The sequence below is a fragment of the Corylus avellana genome, chromosome 3, assembly GCF_965113065.1.
Source record: "Corylus avellana chromosome 3, dhCorAvel1.hap1.2, whole genome shotgun sequence".
In the NCBI taxonomy this organism is placed as follows: domain Eukaryota; kingdom Viridiplantae; phylum Streptophyta; class Magnoliopsida; order Fagales; family Betulaceae; genus Corylus; species Corylus avellana.
In genome coordinates this window covers 20,572,177-20,595,959 of record NC_142492.1, presented here as the reverse complement: position 1 = coordinate 20,595,959, position 23,783 = coordinate 20,572,177, and the positions used below count along the sequence as shown (strand labels likewise).

General features: G+C 37.4%; 2 protein-coding genes across 2 annotated transcripts; one reads left to right on the top strand and one right to left on the bottom strand.

Moving 5' to 3' along the window:
* The first annotated feature begins 421 nt into the window (after positions 1-421).
* NTMC2T6.2 (Calcium-dependent lipid-binding (CaLB domain) family protein) lies at positions 422-14,905 on the top strand. Its single transcript, XM_059586830.2, has 13 exons — positions 422-436; positions 513-806; positions 1,075-1,149; positions 1,568-1,711; positions 3,044-3,139; positions 3,246-3,377; positions 5,701-5,853; positions 5,969-6,010; positions 6,241-6,289; positions 12,159-12,251; positions 12,358-12,541; positions 13,269-13,392; positions 13,504-14,905. Exons 2-13 carry the CDS (start codon positions 681-683, stop codon positions 14,563-14,565), a joined length of 2,280 nt encoding a protein of 759 aa, XP_059442813.2. The 5' UTR covers positions 422-436; positions 513-680; the 3' UTR covers positions 14,566-14,905.
* Positions 14,906-18,980: 4,075 nt separating this feature from the next.
* LOC132176610 (Pentatricopeptide repeat (PPR) superfamily protein) lies at positions 18,981-21,722 on the bottom strand. The gene is made up of 3 exons (XM_059588868.2): positions 21,323-21,722; positions 21,131-21,175; positions 18,981-21,055 (listed from the first exon to the last, which is right to left on the bottom strand). Exon 3 carries the CDS (start codon positions 20,889-20,891, stop codon positions 19,680-19,682), a length of 1,212 nt encoding a protein of 403 aa, XP_059444851.2. The 5' UTR covers positions 20,892-21,055; positions 21,131-21,175; positions 21,323-21,722; the 3' UTR covers positions 18,981-19,679.
* Positions 21,723-23,783: the final 2,061 nt, after the last annotated feature.

Genomic DNA, 23,783 nt, shown 5'->3' with positions numbered 1-23,783 from the left:
TGTGGGACATTTTTTGTGATTTTTTGGACATATTCCCTACACATAGGGAACAGACTCCCTTATAGGGAGTCTGCTGGGAATGCTCTTAAACGAAGCGCCACCTCACCAACTAATCCAAGCCCGATTTTTTATTCCCTTATCATGTAAATATTTTATTCACATTAATTGCACTGGACCCCACCCACCTCTATTATTCTCTTATTCTACCCGCTCCCACGCAACCACCCCATGATTGGAGGGGGAGCCCGAAGAAATCTGACGGCTCCACTGCTGGTAGGCTCACCGCCGTCATTCCGTGTATGCGTGTCCACTGAATCACAACCCCGCGAAGCCGACACGCCTAGGACACACAAATGACACGTGACAGTAGTAAAACGTGTGAACTTCAAAACGGGTCGGTTGAACGTGTCGACAGCATCTGTTCCCTCTCTCACCGGTTGTTCTCTGACATTGGTTTGTTTTCTGTTGGTTTTTTTATTTTATATTTTTTTTTATGGTATTTGAACCGTTAGTCAAAGTGTGAAATCTGGCCTTTGGTTTCTTGAATCCCACGTTTCAATGATCTGGGTTGTGGGATCTATGATCCGTGGGTGGTAGAGAGAGCTCTTTGGAGAGTTTAAGTCAGAGCAAAGGCGTTTGTGGAGGAAGCGGTTTTTGAGGCGGGATTGGAGGAAGAGGAGATGGATATAACGGAGGTGTCGGTAATTCATCACGTGGGGATAGTGCTGCTATGCCTTTGGCTGCTTTCTTGCTTCAATTGGTGCAACCCAGTCGCCTACTTCGTGTCTCTCGTCTATCTCTTTTTGGTAATTGCATTATCGATCGGTTTTGTATAGAACTCGCTTTTTTACTTTTTGATATGGCCTTTGACTTTCTTTAGATTTGAGAATCAAAGTAAAGTAAAGACATGAAGTTGATATCTTTCTTTGTTGTGTTTGTTTTCAGTGAGGAGAGTAAGTTGCTTTTCTGTGATGGATCTGGTTTTTTGATTTTTGGATTGCTTATTATTTGGTAGCTGCTTGAAGGGGTGTGGAATTTGTTATTGAACATGCTTTTTTGCTTATCTTTTGAAAGGTTAATGAGCGGTATGTTACAAGATTGCAGAGGAAATTACAATTCGAAGAAAGAAAACAAGCTAATCAGAGAAGGGTAATTTTATTTCTATCCATTCTTTTCTCATTTCTAATTGTGATTATTTCTTTAAAGGGTGTTATCATTTAGTCTTAACTGGATTGATGATTAATGTAATTATAGAGCGCGAAACCTTTTAGCCTTAAGAATTATGTTGTTCTGATTCTCAAAATGAAAATAAAGAATAAAAAATTTAAATTTCAAACAAAGAATAAGACCCACCTTGATTAAATTTCTCGGAATGAAATTTTCAAATTGAACTCTCAGCAATGAGTAAACAATATGTTATTGTGTTTCTTGGATGTTCTTGTTATGACTGTGTTAGAGAGTTAACCGGGGTGGGAAATGTCCTCCCTCTTAGCCCTCTTCCCCTCTGTATTGTGTAGAACAAAACTTTTAATTCTTAATGCTTTATTACTTTCTTTTTTCACTTCAGGTGCTTTCTGATTCTGAAACCGTGCGGTGGTTGAATCATGCAGTTGAAAGGATATGGCCTATATGTATGGAGGAAATTACTTCACAGAAGATTCTCCTGCCCATCATACCTTGGTTCTTGCAGAAGTACAAACCATGGACTGTCGTATGTATCGTCTTCCAATATTATATATCCGATACTATGCTTTACATGTTTCATTGGGTTGGTCCCAAGTGCTTTTTTTAGACAAAATATAGTCACCATGAATGAATCTGGTGGCTTGGTGTGACCTTTGCTCAACTGGTCTTCATTGCTATATTTTCTTTTGGTGCCTAAATATTCTGAGTTACTTAAAAATTCAATTTAAATTTTCTTGAAGTTGCAGTAACTCATGGTTTTAACATGCATCAGTGTCATGTATCATTGTATAAGCAAGTGCATGTCTTGGGACAACTCATTTTTTTTCATAAGTTTTTTGACCATAGGGGGGAATATGAGGTTTTGCATCACTCCGGTTCCATATTGGGAAGATGAGTAGCTTATATAAAGTAGGTTTTATATAAAGATACTCATGAATGCTAAGTCGCACATTGTTTACTTAGTAAGTAAAGCTGGGCTTTATAAGTAATTCTAGGGAAGCTTCAAATTGATTAGTCATTTTGGGGTGTTAGCGTAAATATGATTAGCGCTTTTCTTGAGTCATTACAAATGATATCAAAACCACCTAGTAACGCCGTGTGGTACTGGAACATTACATGATGTGCCCTTAACGAGTTTAACGGGTGGAGATTGTAATACCTTGGTACTGTATAGAGTGAGTGGTTTATAAAGATGCTCATGGGTGCTGAGTTCCACATTACTTACTAGGTGGAACTAGGCTTTATAAGTTATTTTAGGAAATCTCTAAATTGACTAGTTATTTTGAGGTAATAGCATAGTTGTAGTTAGTACTTTCCTTAATTCACTACAAATTTGAATGGGTGACCTCCATTTCATGAGGCATGTACTAATCTACCTTTCAATCATGCTGTGAATCTATTAATTTCCGATTGAGGCTGTTACTAGGCTTTTGCGGGTTTTAGTTTTGGGTTTTCTTCGGTTTTTAGGGTGTTTTGTGTTCGGGCTTTGGTTGGGTTACCTATGTATACTTCCTTGTGTAATTAGAGCCGCTTTGCGCTTTTTTTGATATATACTACATTACTTATCAAAAAAAAAAAAATTCTGATTGAAAGGGTAATGTGGACTAACTTTGGGTTTAGAGGCATATTGGTTGTTTTTAGCATTTAACTTTGTTTGAGTAATTTTCAGAGAATTGTATATATTACTGTAAATTAATAAATAATTGAATATATCACTATAAATTAATAAATCTCTTAAATAGGTGCTTCTTTGCAATTTGATGTATGTGTAGGAAACCATTTGTAACTTGCTTCTCTGGTGATTATGCTTGTATGTTGTCAGTTATTGATGGGATGACGGTGTTTAATACGTTTACAGAAGAAGGCAGTGGTTCAACACCTGTACATGGGAAGAAACCCACCTATGTTCACAGAAATGAGGGTTCTCCGCCAGTCTTGTGATGATGACCACTTGGTGTGTACATACTCTATCATGTTGGACTCCTGTCTATGTATGTGATCTTTGTGGCTGCAATTACAGGTTTCAGCCAAAATGAGATTCTGTGGTGTAATAATTGCAGGTTTTGGAATTAGGGATGAATTTTGTCACAGCTGAAGATATGAGTGCAATACTTTCCGTGAAGCTAAGGAAAAGGTTGGGATTTGGAATGGTGGCAAAGTTGCATATAACGGGCATGCACGTTGAAGGGAAGGTATGGACTTAGATATCTCTCATTGAAGCACTACAGAATGTAATTGTAAGATTTACATATACCTTGATTCTTGTAGCTACTGAAATTGAATGACTTTAGGTAGTGGATAACATGTTATTTCTAATTTATGCAAAGCATATATTTATTTTGCATGCATAAACATGTATTTTTCTAGTGTACCTATAGTACATGTTTGTATGCATGAATATTAGTAGGCATGTATAATGATATAGGATTTACATTATGAACTCAAGTTGGGCCAAAGCCTGGAATTTCATCTTGGAGCATCGAAGTCAAAAGCAAAAGTTTTAGCTTATAATCAACAAAAATAAAAGGAAAACTTAAATACTCCCAGTGCAAAGTATAAGGTTCCGTTTGGTTTGCGGAATAGACCTCGGGAATTGAATGACTATTCTTATGGAATAATCATTCTTTTGTTTGGTAGGGGCCTATTTGTAGGAATGGTTATTCCCGTGGGAATAACGATCCTTTACGAAGAGCAATACCTATTCCTCTAAAAAATGAGAGGAATATCTATTCCTTAAAGAATAGACTGTATTTTCCAAAAAAAAAAACACCTATATTATTTTTCATTTTATTTCAAACCTGAAAAGTAAAGTGCCACAGCCACCCACAGAAGAGGCTGAGGGTGGTCGCACCTCCCTCGGAGCACCGTGGTGGTGGTCCCTCGAGGTGTTTGGGGGTGGTCGCACCACCCCGGCCGCTTCTGTGGGTGGACGACCACTCACTTTATTTTCTAGTGTTTTTTTTTTTTTTTTTTTTGGGTTGAAAAAAGAGAAGAAATAAATAATGTGAGAATTTTAGTAATTTTGATTCAATTCCAGTTAGAACATGTATGTTGTTAGTAAACTAAATAATAGGAATAACTATTTCATTTCACTTTCTTATATTCTTAGTAATAACTATTCATTTTCTTAATGGAATATTTATTCTGCGAACCAAATGAGATCTAAGTGTAAAATCGAATACAATAGGCGATAAGGGCATGTTTGAGATTGTGTTGGGAAATAGAGCTTATTATATTCAAAAAGAGCTTTTAGAAAAAGTTTCAATTTCAAGCTTTTAGCCTTTTTTTTGGAGTAAAACAGTCAAAGAATTAATTTTTGAGTTTTTTACCAGACGGACTAATTTTTTGCTTTGCACAACTTTTTAAGCACTAAAAGTACTTGTTAAGCTCCTTTAACGAAATCTCAAACAGGCTCTAAGGCGTATACTTTAACAACATTTAATAGATTTAAAAAATTATAGATCAAAAGATTACATTTTATTCAAATTGTTCTTTTCACTCTTCCATAAAAGAGAAATCTTTTATATTATTTAGTGACTTGCAAATAAGGACTACAAATTACTAGCACAAGATGCAAAGTACTCTTTTTTTATTTTGTGCTTCCATGAGATCTAATATCATAGATAAAATTGTTGTAACTTCTGGTTTTTGATTGGTTACTGTAACTGTTTGGATGATATTTAGCTTATATGATATAATAGGTGTTGCTGATAGAGTTCTATGTGTACAACCATTAATGGGATTCTTTTTCAGTTGCATTTGTTGTATCTGTTGGATTTTTGGCATGTATACCTTGTATTTTTGTTGGAACTCTGCCTAAGCTTGTGTGCGTGGGTGTCTTCCTCTTCTTCTTTGAATAATCTATTACATCGCCAGCTTGGTTATCTGTCTTGTGATCGTTTGGGTACTTCAGTTCGTAGTGGGTGGTTATGGTATTGAATTCTTCATGATATTATAAGTAGTTTTTATGATTTGGTTTCTTCTATTCCATTGTATCTTTTGTAACGATGTCCAGTAAGTAGATGAATAGATTATCAGCTTTCCTCATACCATTTGATATCTGGTTAGGGGGATGTGGCGTTTGCTAAATAATGTAGGACATTGCTGAGTTGGTTATTCTACTTTAATCAAACAGTGATTTAGCTTTGGAGTGCTTGCTGAAACTTAAGTTGCACTACTTTATCATCAATTTTTACTTTATGGAACTTTAGTGTCGAGTGTTTGGACATCGATACATACCCAAATCATTTATGTGCATTATACAACATCTGAAGCAAGTGTGTGTTTTGGGGTGTTGTTCACTGATAGTGATTGACTATGTGAAAATTGTAAACTGTTTAGAATTATCCTAGGGATTCAAAAGAAGTCATTAATTTTATTTTCTTTCTTCTTTTTATGTGTGTGACTGTAATTTAATGAATATATGGAATTGTTGATCTTTGCCCATGGCAACCAGATGAAATGATCTTCCATTCTTATTTATTGCACTTGGCTATGCTCTTGTTACTTTTGTAGGTCTTGATTGGCGTGAAGTTCCTTCGCACATGGCCTTTCATCAGCCGTTTACGGGTTTGCTTTGCTGAGCCTCCATATTTTCAGATGACCGTCAAGCCTATCTTTACTCATGGTCTTGATGTTACAGAAGTTCCAGGGATCGCAGGATGGCTAGTAAGTCAATTAAATTTAACCACTAAATGCTTGACCTCCAATTTTTTCTTTCTCTGTCTCACTTGCATATTTGCTTCTTTAATTTTATGTAATTTGTTTTTTTCTTTGTAATCAGGATAAGCTTCTATCCATTGCTTTTGAGCAGACACTTGTTGAGGTTAATTTTTTTTTGGCTCTGATGCTCAATTATTTTTCCAGTTATTCTTTATTGTTTTCCTACTGCCACAACATCGTTTTATAAATTTTTGGTTACCCCGGTGAGACATATTTCTGAAAATCAACATTAACTTCACAGAATTCAGTTGTTACCAGTTTCATCTTATGTTAGGACTTCCTTTTTTTTTTGTGAGGAATTACTATAGATCTAAATGTTGGCAATCATTGCAGCCCAATATGCTGGTTATTGACATGGAGAAATTTGCTTCACCACTGCCAGGTAGTTTACCTCAGAAATTTAATTTCATTGGGCTTAGCACATAATTTCGGAAGAATGCTGCATTGCGTTGTGATGAGTAGATATAATGTCAACAATGATTACGTCTCCATGGATGTCATTATTCACTACAGTCTTAACTTTCTCCAGAGAACTTCAGAATTGTTAACACTCATTCATTACTTTTTTGAGGATATTTACTTCACATGTGTGGATTATCTGCTGGCAATGCTCAGCCTTATTCATTTTGTCGAAGTATTTTCAAAATTCCTTCACCAATAAAAAACGACAGCCACTAACTTGATACAATTAATATTGCATTTGGCATTTTTTAAACTAACACCATTTGTATTGTATCTTAATTTGTTACTGTGGTTATTCCATAAAAGATGAAAGCTTACAAATGCGGTTTAATGAAACAAACACTTTTTCTAAAATTCCCTTAGATGGCCAAGAAAAGTGGGTTCAAAATTGAAAAATATGATTTAAATTTGAGATAAGCTGGGTTTGAATTTTAGAGCTTATGAGAAGTTAATTGGATAAATGCTTTCATTTTGGAGCTTTCATCTGGTTCAGAGAAAACTGGTTGCTGACTTCTGTTTCTCATGCATTTAATCACTTTTCGAGATAAGCTCTTCTAGAATCTATATCAGGTGTTTACATTGTACAGTCCCTAATTGCTATGGTTTGTGTATGTGTGTTTTTTAATAATATCGGTAAATATGATTTAGTATTACCATAGTTTTGTGATGGCATAATGTAGGATTTGTCATCCCCCATCTAAAAATTACTTTTCTCTCTTGTTCTTTCTCGCTCTCCCTCCCCGTGGCAAGTGCTCGCGCATTCTGATGTGTAAGCTGGGTCGTTGATTCTGGTGCTATCTCCAGCTTTCTGTTCATTTTGTTGTGTGATTCGAGTAATTTTTTCCATTGAAGCCAAGACATATGTGGTTTCGGTAGAGGAAGGGTGTTTGGTATTAAGCTTTGTTGAAAGGAGTAGGGTTGGAAAAAAAGAAGTGGGAATCTTAGGCAAGGCCCTTTGATAGCCTGGGTTTTTCGATCGATGTGACCCAAGTTCAAATTCATCCTTAAGTGGAGGGAAAAATCTTTGGCCGGGGCTAGTGTTTACTACGAGGGCGGACTTGGGCTCTAGCATGCGCTGTGCTGGCACAGGCCCGAGCCTCAACGGTTCTGATGGGCCTCCGAGGATGTTGCCGATGGGTTTTGAACCAACCAGTGAGCAGTTGAGTGATAAGGGGGAGGGATTCTCAGAGGACGATGGTGTTATTCTTTGTGTTGATGGCATTCTACCTTCGTTGGAGGTCAATGGTGGCAAGCTTGTATCTGAAAGTGTCTTCTCTTCGTTGGTGGATACATTGTTGCAATCTTCTGTCCCATCCCCAATCTCAGAATTCGCCGATGGTCTTATAGTGAAGTTAGAGCATAGCTCTGGGCCCTTGGCATGGTTTCTATCACCAATTTTCCAGGTCTGGGAGACTTATCTGGTGTTGGCAGTGAGTCAGCTTGTGAGGATAGCTCCGCTGATAAGGTAAGCTCCAATTCTTCTGAATTGGCCATGGTGTTAAATTGGGGTGAAAATTTTTTGTTGGGGATGAATTTGCCTCCCTTGTCTTCTATTCCAGAGAAACTCAAAGGGCAGTTTAATATGGATATGGACTTGAGCTCTTTGAATAAGGTTAAGGAGTGTGGGTTGGTTTCTATGGAGGGAGGGTGCAAATATTTTGGGCGATAAAGAGTCTGGATCTATGGCTGGGCACCTGCTGGGTGTAGTTTATAAAGAAGTAATCCATGCTCGTGCTTTGTGTGAGCCCTTGAATTGCTGTCCCCCTGGCATGTTTGTTAGTCCTGAATGTTCGAGGTCAACAACCTCAAGTTAGGTCCTCCAGAAGGTGGAGGCTATTCCTCATTGTGTAGGATTATCTTGTGATGGTTTCGAGGAGGAATTCATTGCACAGTTAATAGCCATTGAAGTGAATCTTAACCTGGGGGAGTGGGTTTCCATCTCCAAATCAGCCAAAATTGGGGAAAGGGAATAAAAAAGATTGGCTTGTTCTACTAATTATGATTCTACGGGTGAAGGTTCTAGCAAAAGTAGGGTCAAGGGAAGGGGTACCTCTAGTGCCCCATGAAGCCTAAACTGTTATCCTGAAATGTTAGAGGGTTAAATGAGGGGGAGAAGCGCCTTAGAGGTAAAAATTTATTCAAAGAATTGAAGGTAGACATTATTTGTCTACAAGAGACTAAATTGGAGTTTATGTCGTGTAGTATTGTGCGCAGCTTGTGGGGTTGCATTCATGTAGATTGGTTTTGTTTTGATTCTAGGGGGCCTCTGGAGGTATTTTGATCATGTGGGATAGGAAGGTGGTGGAAAAAGCCGAAAAGTGAATGTGTGTGTGGGGATAGTTTTCAGTTGGCTATTCTTTCAGAAACATCGTTGATCAATTTTCTTGAGCTTCTGCAGGTGTCTATGGCCCTAATAATGATGGTGACAAAAGTTTTTTCTTTTTTTCTATGAGTTGGTTGGTTTGATTAGCTGGTGGAATTTGCCTAGGTGCATTGGGAGGCATTCAACATTTGTCACTTTCCTAATGAGAGATTGGGTGATGCTCGCTTTAGTACAACTATTGTGGTGTTTTCAAATTTCATTTTTGAGTCAGGGCTTATGGATATTCCTTTGGTAGGAGGTTCTTTTACGTAGTCAAATAATAGAGATTGTCCCTCTTGGTCTAAAATTGATAGATTTCTTGTTTCCTCCAAGTTGGAAGCTCGATTTCCTAATTTAACCCAAAAGAGGCTACCTAGACTGTGTATAGATCATTTCCCCATCCTTCTTGGTTGTGGGGGTCTTCATGGAGGTAAAAGATTCTTAAAGTTCAAAAACATGTGGCTAAATTTAGAGGGTTTCGTAGATAGGGTGAAATAGTTGTGGACCTCCTATCATTTTTAGGGTTCTTCGAGTTATATTTTAGCCTGCAAATTTAAGGCTTTAAAAGTTGACTTCAAATCCTGGAATAAGGAAGTGTTTGGTATTGTCAAGGGAAAGAAAAATCTTATTTTGAAGGATTTACAGGTTCTTGAAGGCCTGGAGGAAGGGAGAGGCCTAAGTGAGGAGGAAAATTTGAGGAAGGTTACATTGCTTAATGATTTGGAGAGGATTACTCTTTTGGAAGAGGTGATTTGGAGGTAGAAATTGGAGCGTTGTGGTTAAGAGAGGGGGACAATGAACAAAGTTCTTCCATTGAATGGCCAACTTGAATGCGAGGAATAACTCCATTGATCAGTTGGGGGTTAATGGCACAACCTCTTCAGATCAATTTGAGATGGGTAATCACATTGTGCAATTCTACGATTGCTTGTTCACCAAAAGGTTCAGTTGGATGGCCTTTCCTTTGATTCCAATGGGGAGGATGTGGCCATCTGGTTGGAGAGAACTTTTGAGGAAGATGAGGTTTTTGAGGTGGTAGAAGGCCTTGAATGGTGGAAAGGCCTCAAGCTATTATGGCGTTGTTCCAAATTTGTTGGGATGTTCTTAAAGCAGATATCATGAGTGTTTTTTATTTTAAAAGGTTTCACACTAAAGGTTTGTTCAAAAAAAAGTTTCAACGCCACCTTCATCACTCTTATTCCGAAGAAACCTGGGGACATTGATATTAAGGAATTTCGATCTATTAGCTTTGTGGGTGGTGTACAAAATTGTTGCTAAAGTTTTAGCTAACAAGTTGAAAATGGTAGTGGAGAAGATAATTCCCAACCTCAAAATGCTTTCATCAAGGGTAGGCAAATTATAGATTATGTTCTTATTGCCAATGAGTGCCTTGATTTGGGGATCGACGTGTGCTTTGCAAGTTGGATATGAAAAAGGCTTATGATCATGTAAATTGGGAATTTTTTAAGTATATGCTGAGGAGAGGCGGTTTTGGGGAGAAATAGTGTAATTGGATAGAGCATTGTATCTCTTTGTTCACTTTTATGTTTTGGTGAATGACACTCCAACGAGATTTTTTTAGTAGCTTTCATTGTTTGAAACAAGGAGACCCTTTGTTTCCTTTACTATTCATTATTGTTATGGAGACATTAAGTAGAATGATTCATGCTATGGTGAACGGGGGAGTGAGGTCTTTGAATATTGGTGCCTTCAACATCTCTCACCTTTTGTTTGTGGACAATACTTTGTGGGGCAAGTTTTGATCATCTTCGAAATTTGTGTTCTTTGTTCTTATGCTTTGAAGTGGTTCAGGTTTGAGGATTAATCTAGCTAAATCAAAGTTGGTCCTTGTCGGCAACGTCAATAATGTGGAAGGTTTGGTTGGCATTTTGGGCTATAGTGTCTCTTCTCTACCTATGAAATATCTAGGCCTTTTTGCTTGGAGCTTCATTTAAGGACAAATCTATATGGGATGGCATTATTGAAGAGATAGAGTGTTGTTTGGCTGTATGGAAGAGGTTGTATTTGTCAAAGGGCAGGAGGGTGACCTTGATCAAAAGTACTTTATCTAATCTGCCTACTTACTTCATGTCTCCTTTTCCCCTTCCAGTTGGTGTTGCCAGCCGCATTGAGAAGTTGCTGCAGGACTTTATGTGGGATGGTATTGTTGAAGAGTTCAAATTTCATTTGATTAGCAGATCTAAGGTGCAGTTCTCCGCTCCCAATAAAAGGGTTAGGGGTCTGTAATTTACTTTCATTGAACCGAACTCTCTTGGGGAAGTGGCTTTGGCATTTTGTTCATGAGAGAGAGGCCTTATCAAGGGAGGCTGTGGATTCTAAATATGGCAGCATGTAGGTTGGGGTGGGGCTTTGGAAGAATATTAGGAGAGGCTGGGGGGGAGTTTTCTAGTCATGCTAAATTTGAGGTTGGCGATGACTCTAGAATTAGATTCAGGCATGACATATGGCGATAATGCCCCCAATGTAGCTTTTCTTGACTTGTTCAGTTTGGCCTGTTGTATGAATGCTTATGTGGTAGATCATTTAGAGTTTTCGAATGACTCATCAACGGAATATTATCTTTCTCAACTGGGAGGTGGGTTGCTTTACCCCATTATTCAATTTGTTGTACTCCTTCAGATTGAGATGAGGTGGCAAAGACAAGCTTTGTTAGGTACCATCCAAGAGCAATGCTTGATGTTAAATCTTACTAAAATGTCCTTGTTCCTTATGATAGTATTCATTTCCCTTGTATTGGAGTATTTGGCGTAATAAGGCTCCACTAAGTGGCATACTTTGCTTGGTTGACTACCTTAGAAAAGATTTTAACAATGGATAATCTCAAGAAGCGATATGTTATTGTAGTTGATTGGTGTTGTATGTGTAAAAATTGTGGGGAGTCAATGAACCATCTTTTACTATATTGTGAGATGACTAGTGCCCTATCAAATACTATCTTCAACCTTGTAAGGTTGGCGTGGGTTATGCCTAGTTGTGTGATAGTCATTTTTGCTTGTTGGAAAGGGCATTTTGATAGGCTTCGGAATGCTGTTATGTGGAAGATGGTTCCATCTTGTATTATGTATTGCCTTTGGAGGAAAAGAAATGATCAGAGTATTGAAGAACGTAAATGGACGATGGTGGAACTAAATGATTTTTTCTTCAAGACTTTTTATCATTGGACAACTGTCTTTGACTTGACTTTTTTTCTTCTATTAGTTAGATGTTTCTGTTTCTCTTGTATATTTGTTTTATACTTGGGTTGCGCCTTTTTGCGCTTTTGAGTAACTTTTGTTTTACTTATCAATTTTTAATTTTTTTAATTTTTTTAATTTTTTGTGATCCTTCTCTGTTTCTTTGCATGTGTATATATATATATATGCTCAGTGTTTCTAAATTTTCAATTATGCATTGATTTGAATGTCAGAGAGTTGGTTCTCCGTGGATGAGAAGGAGCCTGTTGCATTTGCTAAAGTAGTTGTTGTTGAAGCATCTGACATGAAACCATCGGACCTAAATGGTTAGTTCCATTTTCGCTAGGATTAACTGTTGGTTCATAACTATACTTCTCTTATTAGTTCCGCAACATAGGCAGTATGTGTCTAATAAATGAAGCAATTTTTCAGGATTGGCTGATCCATATGTAAAAGGTCAATTGGGCTCTTATAGATTCAGGACTAAGACGCAGAAGAAAACTCTGGCTCCAAAATGGCAGGAGGAATTTAAGATTCCCATTATTACATGGGAGTCGCCCAATATACTAGCTTTTGAAGTTCGTGACAAGGACCGTTTTGTCGATGACATACTCGGGTATACTTCTAGCTTTTGGGCTATATATATGAGTAGAATGTGTGACAGTCTGTTTTAGTTTTCTGGCAAATAAGCACCAAAGGTTCTCTCTCTCTCTCTCTCTCTCTCTCTCTATATATATATATATATATATATATATATATATATATATCGTTTGTTCAATATAAAATTATACAAGTATCTACTTCTGTCTGTGTTGTGTGTGCTTGTGTGCATATCTTCCTACATGTTTTTGAGGCCTCTGATGCTATTTCAACCGTTATATGCTCATGTTCACTTCTATATTTTACTGTCAAACATGTATTTTCTAAGAAAGCGCTCATAATAATTACAAACATATTGCCAAAGGCCTTTCGGTCAAATGGCACTGCAAGCCCTCATAGCAAGTATGAGGCAGTACATGAGGCCTTGGGTTCAAGGCCCCTGGAGAGCGTGAGTCACTTGCCAATATATGTCAAACATATAACATTACATCTATTGCTTATCACAATAAGCAAAAATGTTTTATGATCTGGATCTGGATGGTGCACAGTTGAATCATCAAATTGGTGACCAACCATCATGTTCTGATCTATTTTTGTGTGGTTCTGATGGCTTTGATCTATTATTGTAAGTTTCTGCTAAATGGTCCATTTTTTCTATATATTTGTTCTCCTTGATGCCCGACAACTTGTTCTGCAAATGCTGTATTCCTTATAGGACATACTAACCCTTTTCCTATTTACAGAGACTGTTGTTTGAACATTAATGATCTTAGGGATGGCCAGAGACATGACATTTGGTTGTCTCTTCAGAATATTAAAATGGGGAGGTTGCATCTTGCAATTTCTGTCCTTGAAGACGGTCAAAAGGTACTGTGTTCATTTTCTCTCTTGTTTTATTTTATTCTACCGAAGAATAATTGGGAAAAAGGGGGTTTGTTTTAAAGAGTCTGATAATAATCTGCGACATAATATCTACAGGTGGATGATAATCCATGTGACCAAGAAACATTGAACATGGAAGATAAAAGAAATTCCTTTGCGAGTGAGACTCCTAACAAAGGTTCTTTCTCATCTGTATCATCAAAAAAGTCTCAAAGAGTGGCAGATAATTTTGAGCCCATTGATATTGAAGGGCAAAAAGATACTGGGATATGGATTCATCACCCAGGAAGTGAAATTTCACAAATATGGGAGCCTAGAAAAGGAAAGACTCGGCGCATTGATACCGAAATTCAGGGGGAGCCTAATGGTTTCATGAGCATCCCTAATGAAGCAGCATCTGGATCCTCTAAAAATGACACCAGCAGCACTGATGAAAATCCTGATGATAAGCGTCCAATGAAATCGGTTCGGAGAGGCCTAAGGAAGATAGGTTCAGTGTTTCACAGGAGTCCCAAAAAGGAGGATCACACAGACAACTTCGCGGAGGCTGTTCCGTCCCCACATATTAATCTTAGGGCAGTCAATGATAAGGAGATTGGCGTGACATTTGTTGTGGACGACGACCATTGTGGACCTGCCTCTGGTAAGGATTCCAAAGAAGAGAATGTAAGTCTTGATGAGAATAGTCCAGATAGCCCAAGCAAAGGACATATGAAAGATATGGCAAAGAGTATTCTAAAACAGGCTGGGAAATCTGCTCGTGGCATAAAGCATGCACTTTCCCGGAAAGGATCAAAAACATCTCGAGGCGAGACGTCGGTAGGGACAGAGAGAGAAAGTAGTATAGCAGAGTCTGACTCTTCTGATGACGAATCCAATTGTTCCCCTGGGGTTGAAAGGATTACAATTGAAGGGATTCCAGTTACTCCCAAGGCCGTATCCTCTGGCGGTGGAAACGATTCGTTAAATTCCGAGGAACATGCGGTTCAGACAGCTGAAGATGGAATGCACACTGAAGGCCCAAGAGAAAATGAAAGTCTTGAAGAGTTGGATAGGAAATATGACAAGAAGGGCAGCCCTGACAGTCATGGTGATGCAGTGGAAGAGTCCTTGGAACACAAGCTTGCTGAAGTGGATTTGGAAGGAGAGAAAAGATAGCATCTTGGGTAGACAGTCAAAAGAAGCCTCGTAGTGATCTTATTGTGGGGGCATGTGCAGAATCCGTGAATTTTGAAATTTATGCTTGCTCTCTAGTTCACATTTTGATTCTCTAGGTTTGATGGATCTTGTTACAACCAATGTTATATCATTCTGCTTCTTTTTTTTTTCTTTTTTGTACAGTGGGGGCATGAGCTCAATAGAAATGGTTGTGAATTCCTGTAAAAAAAAAAACACAACAACAACAAAAAACTATAGTTTTACAGTACATTGTTGATATTGTGAACACCCCTTTTGAATGGCACTATTGTATAATTTGTTTTGAGTTGCTTGAGAATGAGTTACTTTTTTTTTTCCTGGGTGAGAAGTGAATCAGCTGTTTATATATATTATATATATATATTCTGGTCATTGTGTAAAATGCCATTTTTACAGCCTCGAATAAATAATTGACACGTCAGCAAAAAAGATACATAGAATGGAGGTGGAAACACATGATCTTTTGACCCAAACCATTGTATCGACCAAAAAAATAAAAAAAACCTTTCTCCCATTCATTCTAAATTTCTAATACGCCCATAGCCACTGCACAAAGCCACCATCTTTCGAATCACGATTATTTTCTGGTTTGGGTTGGTTTGTTTTGTTCCTTCAAGCATGGTAAGGTCCCTGCAATTTTTTTCCGGATTCATGAGACCTCGTTTATTCAAAGCTTTGTAATTGTAATTTTTGTTGAATCGTTGATGTACTGAGTTCTTCTGGGCTGGGGATGGCGGAATTGCTTGTGGTTAGTTTTGTTTTGTTTTTTTTTTTTCCGGTGGTCGGTCTTGTTTGGACATACCTTAGCGTGGAAGCAAATCAGCATCAAAAAGATCTAGTGGAAGCAAATCACTGTTTTGGGTTAGAACGAAGGAAAATTTCAGCTTTCTTGCCAATTTCGGAGAAGAGTGCAGGTCCTTTGGTCACCATAGTTGTAGAGAGAGACCAAGAGTTTCGCCTGTAAAAAACGAAAAAGGATATTGTATGCCACATTCTACCCTGTAAAAAAGGAAAGAAATGGAGCGTTTTGTATGCTTGAGAAAAGAGAGAGAGATTCGGTTTGGGAGTGCCTTTTTTTTTAAAAAAAAATCTGCGTTTTTAAATCAAATTGTAATTTTGGAGTGTTTGAAATTGCGATTTTAAAAACGCAAATTTTAAAATCGTGAAAAAATCTGCGATTTCTATAAGCTAATTAGGGGTGCTTATTTGAAAAAATGCGAATTTAAACCAAAATCACGATTTTCCTTAAAACAATATTTGGCTTAATATTTACCTATTTGGCAATGAAACCGTAATTATATTCTAATGTTATCCAAACACTCAATTGATAAAAAAACATATTTTTTAACATATTTTATCAAACGTTTATGCGATTTTAAAAAATAGCAATTCCAAAAACATAATTTTTAAAAATACAATTTTTAAAATTATACTTATTAAAATCGGACTCCCAAACTGCCGTAAGCGAAAGAGAGAAATTGGGTGGTAGAAAGAAGATGGGTTTCAGAGAAGAAACTGACAAAAAGAAGACGGAAGAAATTTTTTTTTGGTGTTTTCATCTCAATTTCATATAATGTATCTAGCTGGTGTGTCAAACCTTGGTTAGTGGCTGTAAAACTAATCTAATCTTTTTTACACAGACCGGATGGTAGGGACTATATATATATATTTATATATAAGAGAAAAAAGGAGGAAAAAAAAAGGAAAGAAATGGAAATGAAAAAGGACATGGCCTTATCATCAGTTCGGTTTCAAGCTTTGGCTGCTCTATTATCGAAGGTAACTCTTTGGTGGTTTTTCTAGCTCATTTTTACCTTTTTCAAGATTGGAGGATTTTCCTTATAATCTCCGATATCCAAAATGCTAGTTCAGCTTACTATTCATGGGAAGCTAAAAACGTCAATAGAAGTGCAAATTTTTGTGCTCATTTTGTGACATGTTTGGCTATAGCCAGATCCTTTTTAGGATATATTCGTATAGCTCCTCCTCCTATCCCTTTTGTTCCTATTGTAAGCAGGAATGTAGTTTTGTTCCCTGTGTAATTTGGTTTGGTTGTTCCTTGTACTTGTATAAAAGAAGAAAAAAAAAAAAAAAATGTTTTATTCCTATTAAAACCTTCTGAGCCACATTTTGTTTCTAATCAAGCTGCAGTTTTGTTTTATTTTAAGAAATTATCCACTTCACGCTCTGCACTTTCTAATCCAAAAAGACAAGTGGCAATTGTCCAATCTCCTGCATTTTCTTCTTAAGGACTTGGCAACTTTGTGTTTTTTCTTTCACTTTCCAGTTTTCAACTTCAACGACGAATGTAATTAAATTTTAGATTTAAATTTAAATTGTTCTTGTAAATTAATTGTTTTCATGGTGTTGTTTCTAACTTTCTAAGCCACGTTTTGTTTCTATCTTTCTAATCCAAAAAGACTGAAGAGCAATTGTCCAATCTCCTGCATTTTCTTCTTGAGGACTTTGGGATGTTGGCGTTTTTTCTTTCACTTTCCAACTTCAACGAAAAATTGAGCTATTAAGGTATGTAATTAAATTTTTAGATTTAAATTTAAATTGTTCTTATAAATTAATTGTTTTAATATTTATATTGCTAACATGCATGCAAGAGAAAAAATAAAAAATAAAAAAAATACAGCGTGCAAATTGCAAAGCACAAAAATGAGACCAAAAAATCATTTTTTATATTTAATTTTTTTCTTAATATTTTTAATTAATTTTTAATATATATAGATATATATGTCCCCCCAAGTGAACATCCTAGCTCCGGCCCTGGCTATAGTCTACAAACTCCTCAAATGCAACTCTCTCGTAATTTTGATGTTCAATAAAGTGTCACTGATTTTCAAAAGGGCTTTGCCCGGATATTGGGAGGTTATGTGCCCTAGTTGTTGACATCAATGGTATATCTTGTCCCTGCTAAATGCCAAGGGATCTCCTGCTATTGTTATTTGTTATCATACATACTTTCCCATAAGCATAATTGCTTCAAACATTTTTTTTTTTTTATTCTTTTTTTTTTTTTTATTATTATCAGAAGGTTTGACAGGCTGTACCCGTCTTTCTTTCTTTTTTTATTCTTTTCTTTTTGGCATTTAGCTATACCCCTCTTTCTTTATTTTTATTTTTTTTATTCTTCTTTTTGTCTTGCATGCCTTACCTTTTGGCTTTTCTTGTTAATGAAATAGTGCGTAGTGAAAGTTGTAAAATTGTACATCCTCAACCTCATTTCTCTGGAACTTTCAAATTCATGGCTGAGGCTGCGGGGTCAGGAGGCATAATCATTGTTGAGGGGGGGCATACATTTTTTTTTTTTTAACAAAAGTAAGGAGAATTTTTAAGAATTGAGGGGGGCATGTGACCCCGCCCCCCCCCCCCCCCCCCCCCCCTTAGCTAAGGCATATGTGACAGATCCTCAATATGAGGACCAAGAGATTCTTGAAGATGATGTTAAAGATTCTATGATCATTTTTTTTTTCTATTCTATTCAAGATTCTATAATCATTTGTTACGAGTTGGGTAAAGTCCAAGCTTTCGCCTACTAGTGTGGTCTTAGGGATTTATTTGTACTCAAGAGAGGTCGAGCCTTAAACCTTAAAGACTTGTAATTTATGAGGGCTCGCTCGACCACACTTCAGTGATAAAGCTTTATGTATAACCCAAAAGTTCGCTCAACCCATGCTCAAATAGACATGTTTTGTTGAGAACTTGAGACACCACTCAACCCCTAGCGCAATAATCACTCAAGCGAGTGCAAACAGAAACTTTGGTCAACTCTCACTCTAGTGAGTTTGCAGGAATTTTAATTCTATTTAAAATAAGATTCCATGTATAACCCAAATTATACCCCTACTTTATAAGTACCATACTTTACACGATTTTTCATAATTCAGATAGTGTGAGGAAACATAATAACCTTGAAGAGAGAGAAAGCCTATACATTTTTTGAGCTCAAACTTCCCTGCTTCTCTCCTTATTATCAAACCACCATGAAATCCTTAATCTTCTTGTAAGTGTTGGGCTTTGGCTAGTAAGTTCTTCAAAGCTAGAGTTTCAAAGATTGAACAAGTTCTTTTGTAGCAAAAGTACGGCTTGGGTTTTAACATGTACGGCTTCTCTTGAGAAATATTTATCAAAAGTATGTGAAATGCACATAGGGGGAAAGACAAAGAACCTGGATAAGAAAATGATCTGGTTATTTCTTCAAATAATATACTTATGTCTCTAATATTATACACAAACACAATCATTTATTATCAAAACTAAATGCATCTTTAGAGGGTGCTTTTATTTTTATTTTTTGAAAAAAATGTTTGCTTCCCTCCCTCCCAAGAAAAGAAAGAACAGCAAGTGCAGTTGGTCCATATAATCAGTGAGAGAAAAGCATATATATATATAACACATGGTAGCACATTGCAATTATAAGTCCAAGGATGACATTGTAGCAGGCATTGGGGGCAGGGTCTTCAAACTCCAAATTCTCTGCTGGCAGTTCTGACTTCTGAAGCCTACATAATTAGTCCAACAGGTTCATAGCACCTCATCCTGGTCTTCGAAGCTATATGACCAGCCCAACAATGAGGAAAATAAAAGAAAGGAAATGAAAAAGATTGTAAAATTGAAGTTGCAAAACAGCAAAAGTCTCCATTGGCTCGTTCTTTCTTCTTTGAATAGAAACTGGCATTACAGACAATCAACTGAAATTGTTTTCTTTCTATATTAAGTCCACCAGGTGAGAAACAAAAGTGTGAGTATTTCAGAGCTGATAGAAAAATAGAAGATGCACTTAGAAGCATTTCTGTTTTTCTTTCCAAGGTGTCTAAGAAAGTAAGTAACCTCGTCTGAGGGATTCTACAAGAGGCTTCCAAAAGCAGCATGTATTCTATGTTCATTATGGTTTATTGAAGTCTTTTCTGGATGAACTGCTTTGCTTTTACACAACAATTCATACTACCAGCTCATATCAAACACAAGACACGTCCATACCACCTAAAATGACCATATGCTGTGTGCAAAATCCTAGTAAGCTCCTCTTGCTTTGGCCACTATACTGCTCATCTTTTTCAAGTTAGCTAATTCTCTACAATCTCTTCATAAGAAATGTTGCTGCTACATCTGCTTTTTCCTGGAAACATGCTTCGGAGAATCCGCTTCCACATCCCCCTCTTTGGGACAAAACCTTGACGCACCATCTGCTTTAGAACCCAATCCACATCACCCAAGAGTTTTTTCTTGCATAGCCCACGAACCAGTAACTTGTAAGACACAAAACTTGGACTTAAACCCTCCAAGATCATCCCACCTGTAAACTCCTTTGCCTCAACAAACTTCTGGCTATCAAGTAAACCGTACAAAACCTCCTGATAAGATCCTGAATTCGGATAACACCCTTTGTGCTTCATTCTCTCCAGTAGCTCCTTCCCCTCTTCAACTCTCCCTTCTTTCCTGAGCCCTGAAATCAAAATATTGAATGTGATTGTGTCCGGACAAATCCCCTCCTTTTCCATCCTCTCAAATAACTCAAATGCTTCCTCTACCTTCCCACACCCGCACAAAGAATGCATTAGCGTCGAGAATGTTCTCACATTTGGTTTACACCTTTGCTTAGGAAATTCATCAAGGACCTGAAATGCAGCCTCCAATTTGCCACATTCACACAACCCCTTGATGAGTATATTAAGACAACAAGCATCAACCTCAATACCCAACTTAGGAGCACCCATGTATACCTCATGTACAACATCAAACAATTTTGCTGAAACAAGCAAGTTCAGCACAAAGTTAAAGGTTTTCACCGTAGGCCAACAATTATACTTTGGCATATCGAAAAGGGTATCGGTCGCTTTGCTTATACGACCGGCCACATTGCCGTAAATCTTGATGACATTGTAGAAGAATTCGTCGGACAACCGGCAATAGTGCTTTTGGGATTTGATTCTTTGCATGACATCTTCAATGGCATCAAACATATTGACCTGAGCAAACTTGTTGATGACCAAAGTGTAAAGTGCTTCATTGGGTTTATAGTCCTTACGCTTTGCGTAGCGGTCCAGGAGTGTCATCACAGAGTTGGGGTCTTTGAGGGCATTGATAATTTTCAAAACCTCATTTGGGGCCAACCAGTCCTTGTGGTTGACCCTGTTGAGGGTAATAGAATCTTGGGGAGACACTGGAGAAGAAGGGATCAAAGAAGAAGAAGAAGAAGAAGAATCACTTGAGAGAGAGTGAAAGAGTGCTTGGTGAGCCTTTTTACTAAAGTAGGATATAATAGAACGTCGAATCATTGTCTCTCTAGCAAGCAAAGTTTGGGGTGTCTATGTTCGTTTGCCTTAGGTTGTTCTTCTTGCTGTTGGTGGGATAATGTTATAAGACACCACCGCAGAGGACCATATAATGTTAAAGATGACCATTTCGCCCATTTTTACCAACCCGGATTCTTGAAGCTTATCTTCAAGAAACGTGAAAAAAATATTAAGATTTTCAAAATGACAAATACATAAATTAAATATGTAATATTTACTACCTTTGAATATCTAATCCAAGTTTTTGAATCTTGCAACTACTGTAACTGCCGTTGCAGCATCCGAGGGTCATACCATTCAATGCAAACAAAGTTTTTGCCACCAAAAATAACTAGATGTTAGAAATAGTAATGGAGGAGGACATGGACAAGGCACGAACAAAACAATGATCACAACCAAACATTCTACAATACCTGAACACCAAAATGCTATAACACAATCCCTACAGTAGAATAAGTATAAGCTCGTACTAGGATAGGGATAAAGAAGCCCACTTGTATGAATTTGAGCCTGCAACCAAACGCCCCTTTCTTTCACCAAAATCGCAGATCACCCAGCTGAACACCAACGGCCGCCACGTTCCCCTCACGACTACCGGAAGAGAAAAAAAAAACCCGTTCACACCACCGGCGGTTCGTGTCCGTTCTCAATCCGGTGAGCGCAAGGTGGGAAAGGGGAGAGAAGATCGGCTCCGGTGGGTAAGAATGAAAGGACAACGGAAAAATTGGAAGTTGGGTTTCCTGGAGCTGCTCTTCTGCTTTTGCTTTTACTGACCGTGGGAAGGGAAGTGAAGTAGAGGTGTGTTTGGAAGAACGAAAATTGTCCGGTTTACGCATAGAAAAATTCTTGGCAAAAATTTGTAAATAAATAAAGAGGAAAATTTACTTCAGGTTTAGGGGTTTTTCAATTTTAACCCCAAAATTTAAAAATTGACAATTTAAATCTTTCGTTACTAATTTCTGTTAAATTAGACGAAATTTTTTTTAAAAAAGCCTGAGAATAATGATGTAATTTCATAAATTTCTGTCCATTTAGACGGAAAAATTAAACGGAGGGTTTAAATTGCCAGTTTTTGAAACTTCACGGGATAGATTGCCAATTTTTTAACTTTGAGGTTAAAATTAAAAAACTCTTGAAACTTCAGGGGTAAACTGCATTTTTCCCATAAATAAACAAACAACTAAAAAAAAGGAGGAAAAACTATACTTAATTCTAAATTTTCGTCACTTCTTTAATTTTTTCCTAAATTTTTATCAATTTTACAATTATTCTTCTAATGTTTAAAAACTCTAAATTTAGTCTATTAAACTTCTATTTTTTTTTTCAATGTCACTTTTTCATTAGGTTTTTCCCTTAAATCATGTCAAAATTTCTAAAATATATATATATATATATTTTGAAAAGATATCCATTATCTCATTAAACGAAGACCTCTTGGTCAGAGAATACAAGATTTCGAATGAAATCTGGAAAATTTGAAAACCAAATAATTTCATCATCCCTCAACGCTGCATTTTGGGCAAGTAAGTTGATGAGCAATAGTATTGGCCTCTCTCCTCACATGTTGAACACTCCAAGATATAAATTGATTGAACAGATGCTTTGCTTCCTCCACGAAATGACCATATCTGCCCCTACAGATGTCTCCACGTTGAAGAGCTAACACAACTTCCATTGCGTCCCCTTCCACAACAATCTGTGTAAATCCAAACTTGCAGCAGAATTCAGCCAATGTCCATACCGCCAACGCTTATGCAGTTGCTGGATCAAATATATGGGGTCTACTTGTACACATTGCTGCAACCACCGCCCCACTATGATCCCTTGCGATAATCCCCACCCCCATTCGTTGTGTCCCTTTATTAATGGCCGCATCCCAATTTAGCTTGATAAAACCTTCCTCCGATTTCTGCCATCTCACACACCTGGGCATGGTATCACAAGTATTACTGAATCTTCTACTCAGTTCAGCTTTATGAAAGCCTCCAGCTAATCCATAGCTTGTCTAACCAAAGTAGCTGGTGAGAGAAATCCCCCCCCAAAAACAACTGTATTTCGTCTCAGCCATATCTGTCTCGCAACCCCTACTACAAGTTGAATTTCCTCCTCCCCCAATTTTCCAGCCAGCCTTTCGAAAATGCTCGAGAGGCCATCCTCATCAGTAGTGCATTTCTGGATTGATCTTAAACAATCAGACCAAACATCTTTCGCAGACTCGCAACTCCAAAGAATATGACTCACTTTCTCTGTTTCTCTCTCGCAAATTGGGCAATTTGAATCAGTTGTGATACCCCTTTTGTACAAATTATCCTTAGTTGGAAGAATATTGTTACAAGCCTTTCATAGAAAATTTTGCACCACCCTAGGACACTTGACACGCTACACAGCTTTCCATAATGCCGATATATTTTCACCATTGGAACAGCTTCCTTTATCAATCTCCTCACACTCCTTTGCAAGATGATATGCACTACGAACAGAGAACTCCCCATTCTTAGTACCCAACCATATAAGCCGATCTATTTGTCTTCCCGGGCAGATTGCCATACTACAAATAGTATTCGCCTTTTCCACATTAAAAACTTCTTGAACAAGAGGTATATTCCACCAACGTGTAGAACAATCAATAAGAGAGGCAACCTTAGCATCTTGGTCTAGCAACCGAATTGGAGACTGAATTCCATAAGAAATGGGAGATGTGATCAACCTATCCTTCCAGATTTTAATGGATTGACCATCTCCTACTCTCCATAAAAGACCCACCTTCAATAATTTCTTTGCATTCCATATGCTCCTCCACACATAGGATGGGTTGCTTCCTAACCCTGAATCAAGAAAATTATCATGTAAAAAATATTTTTCTTTGAAAACCCT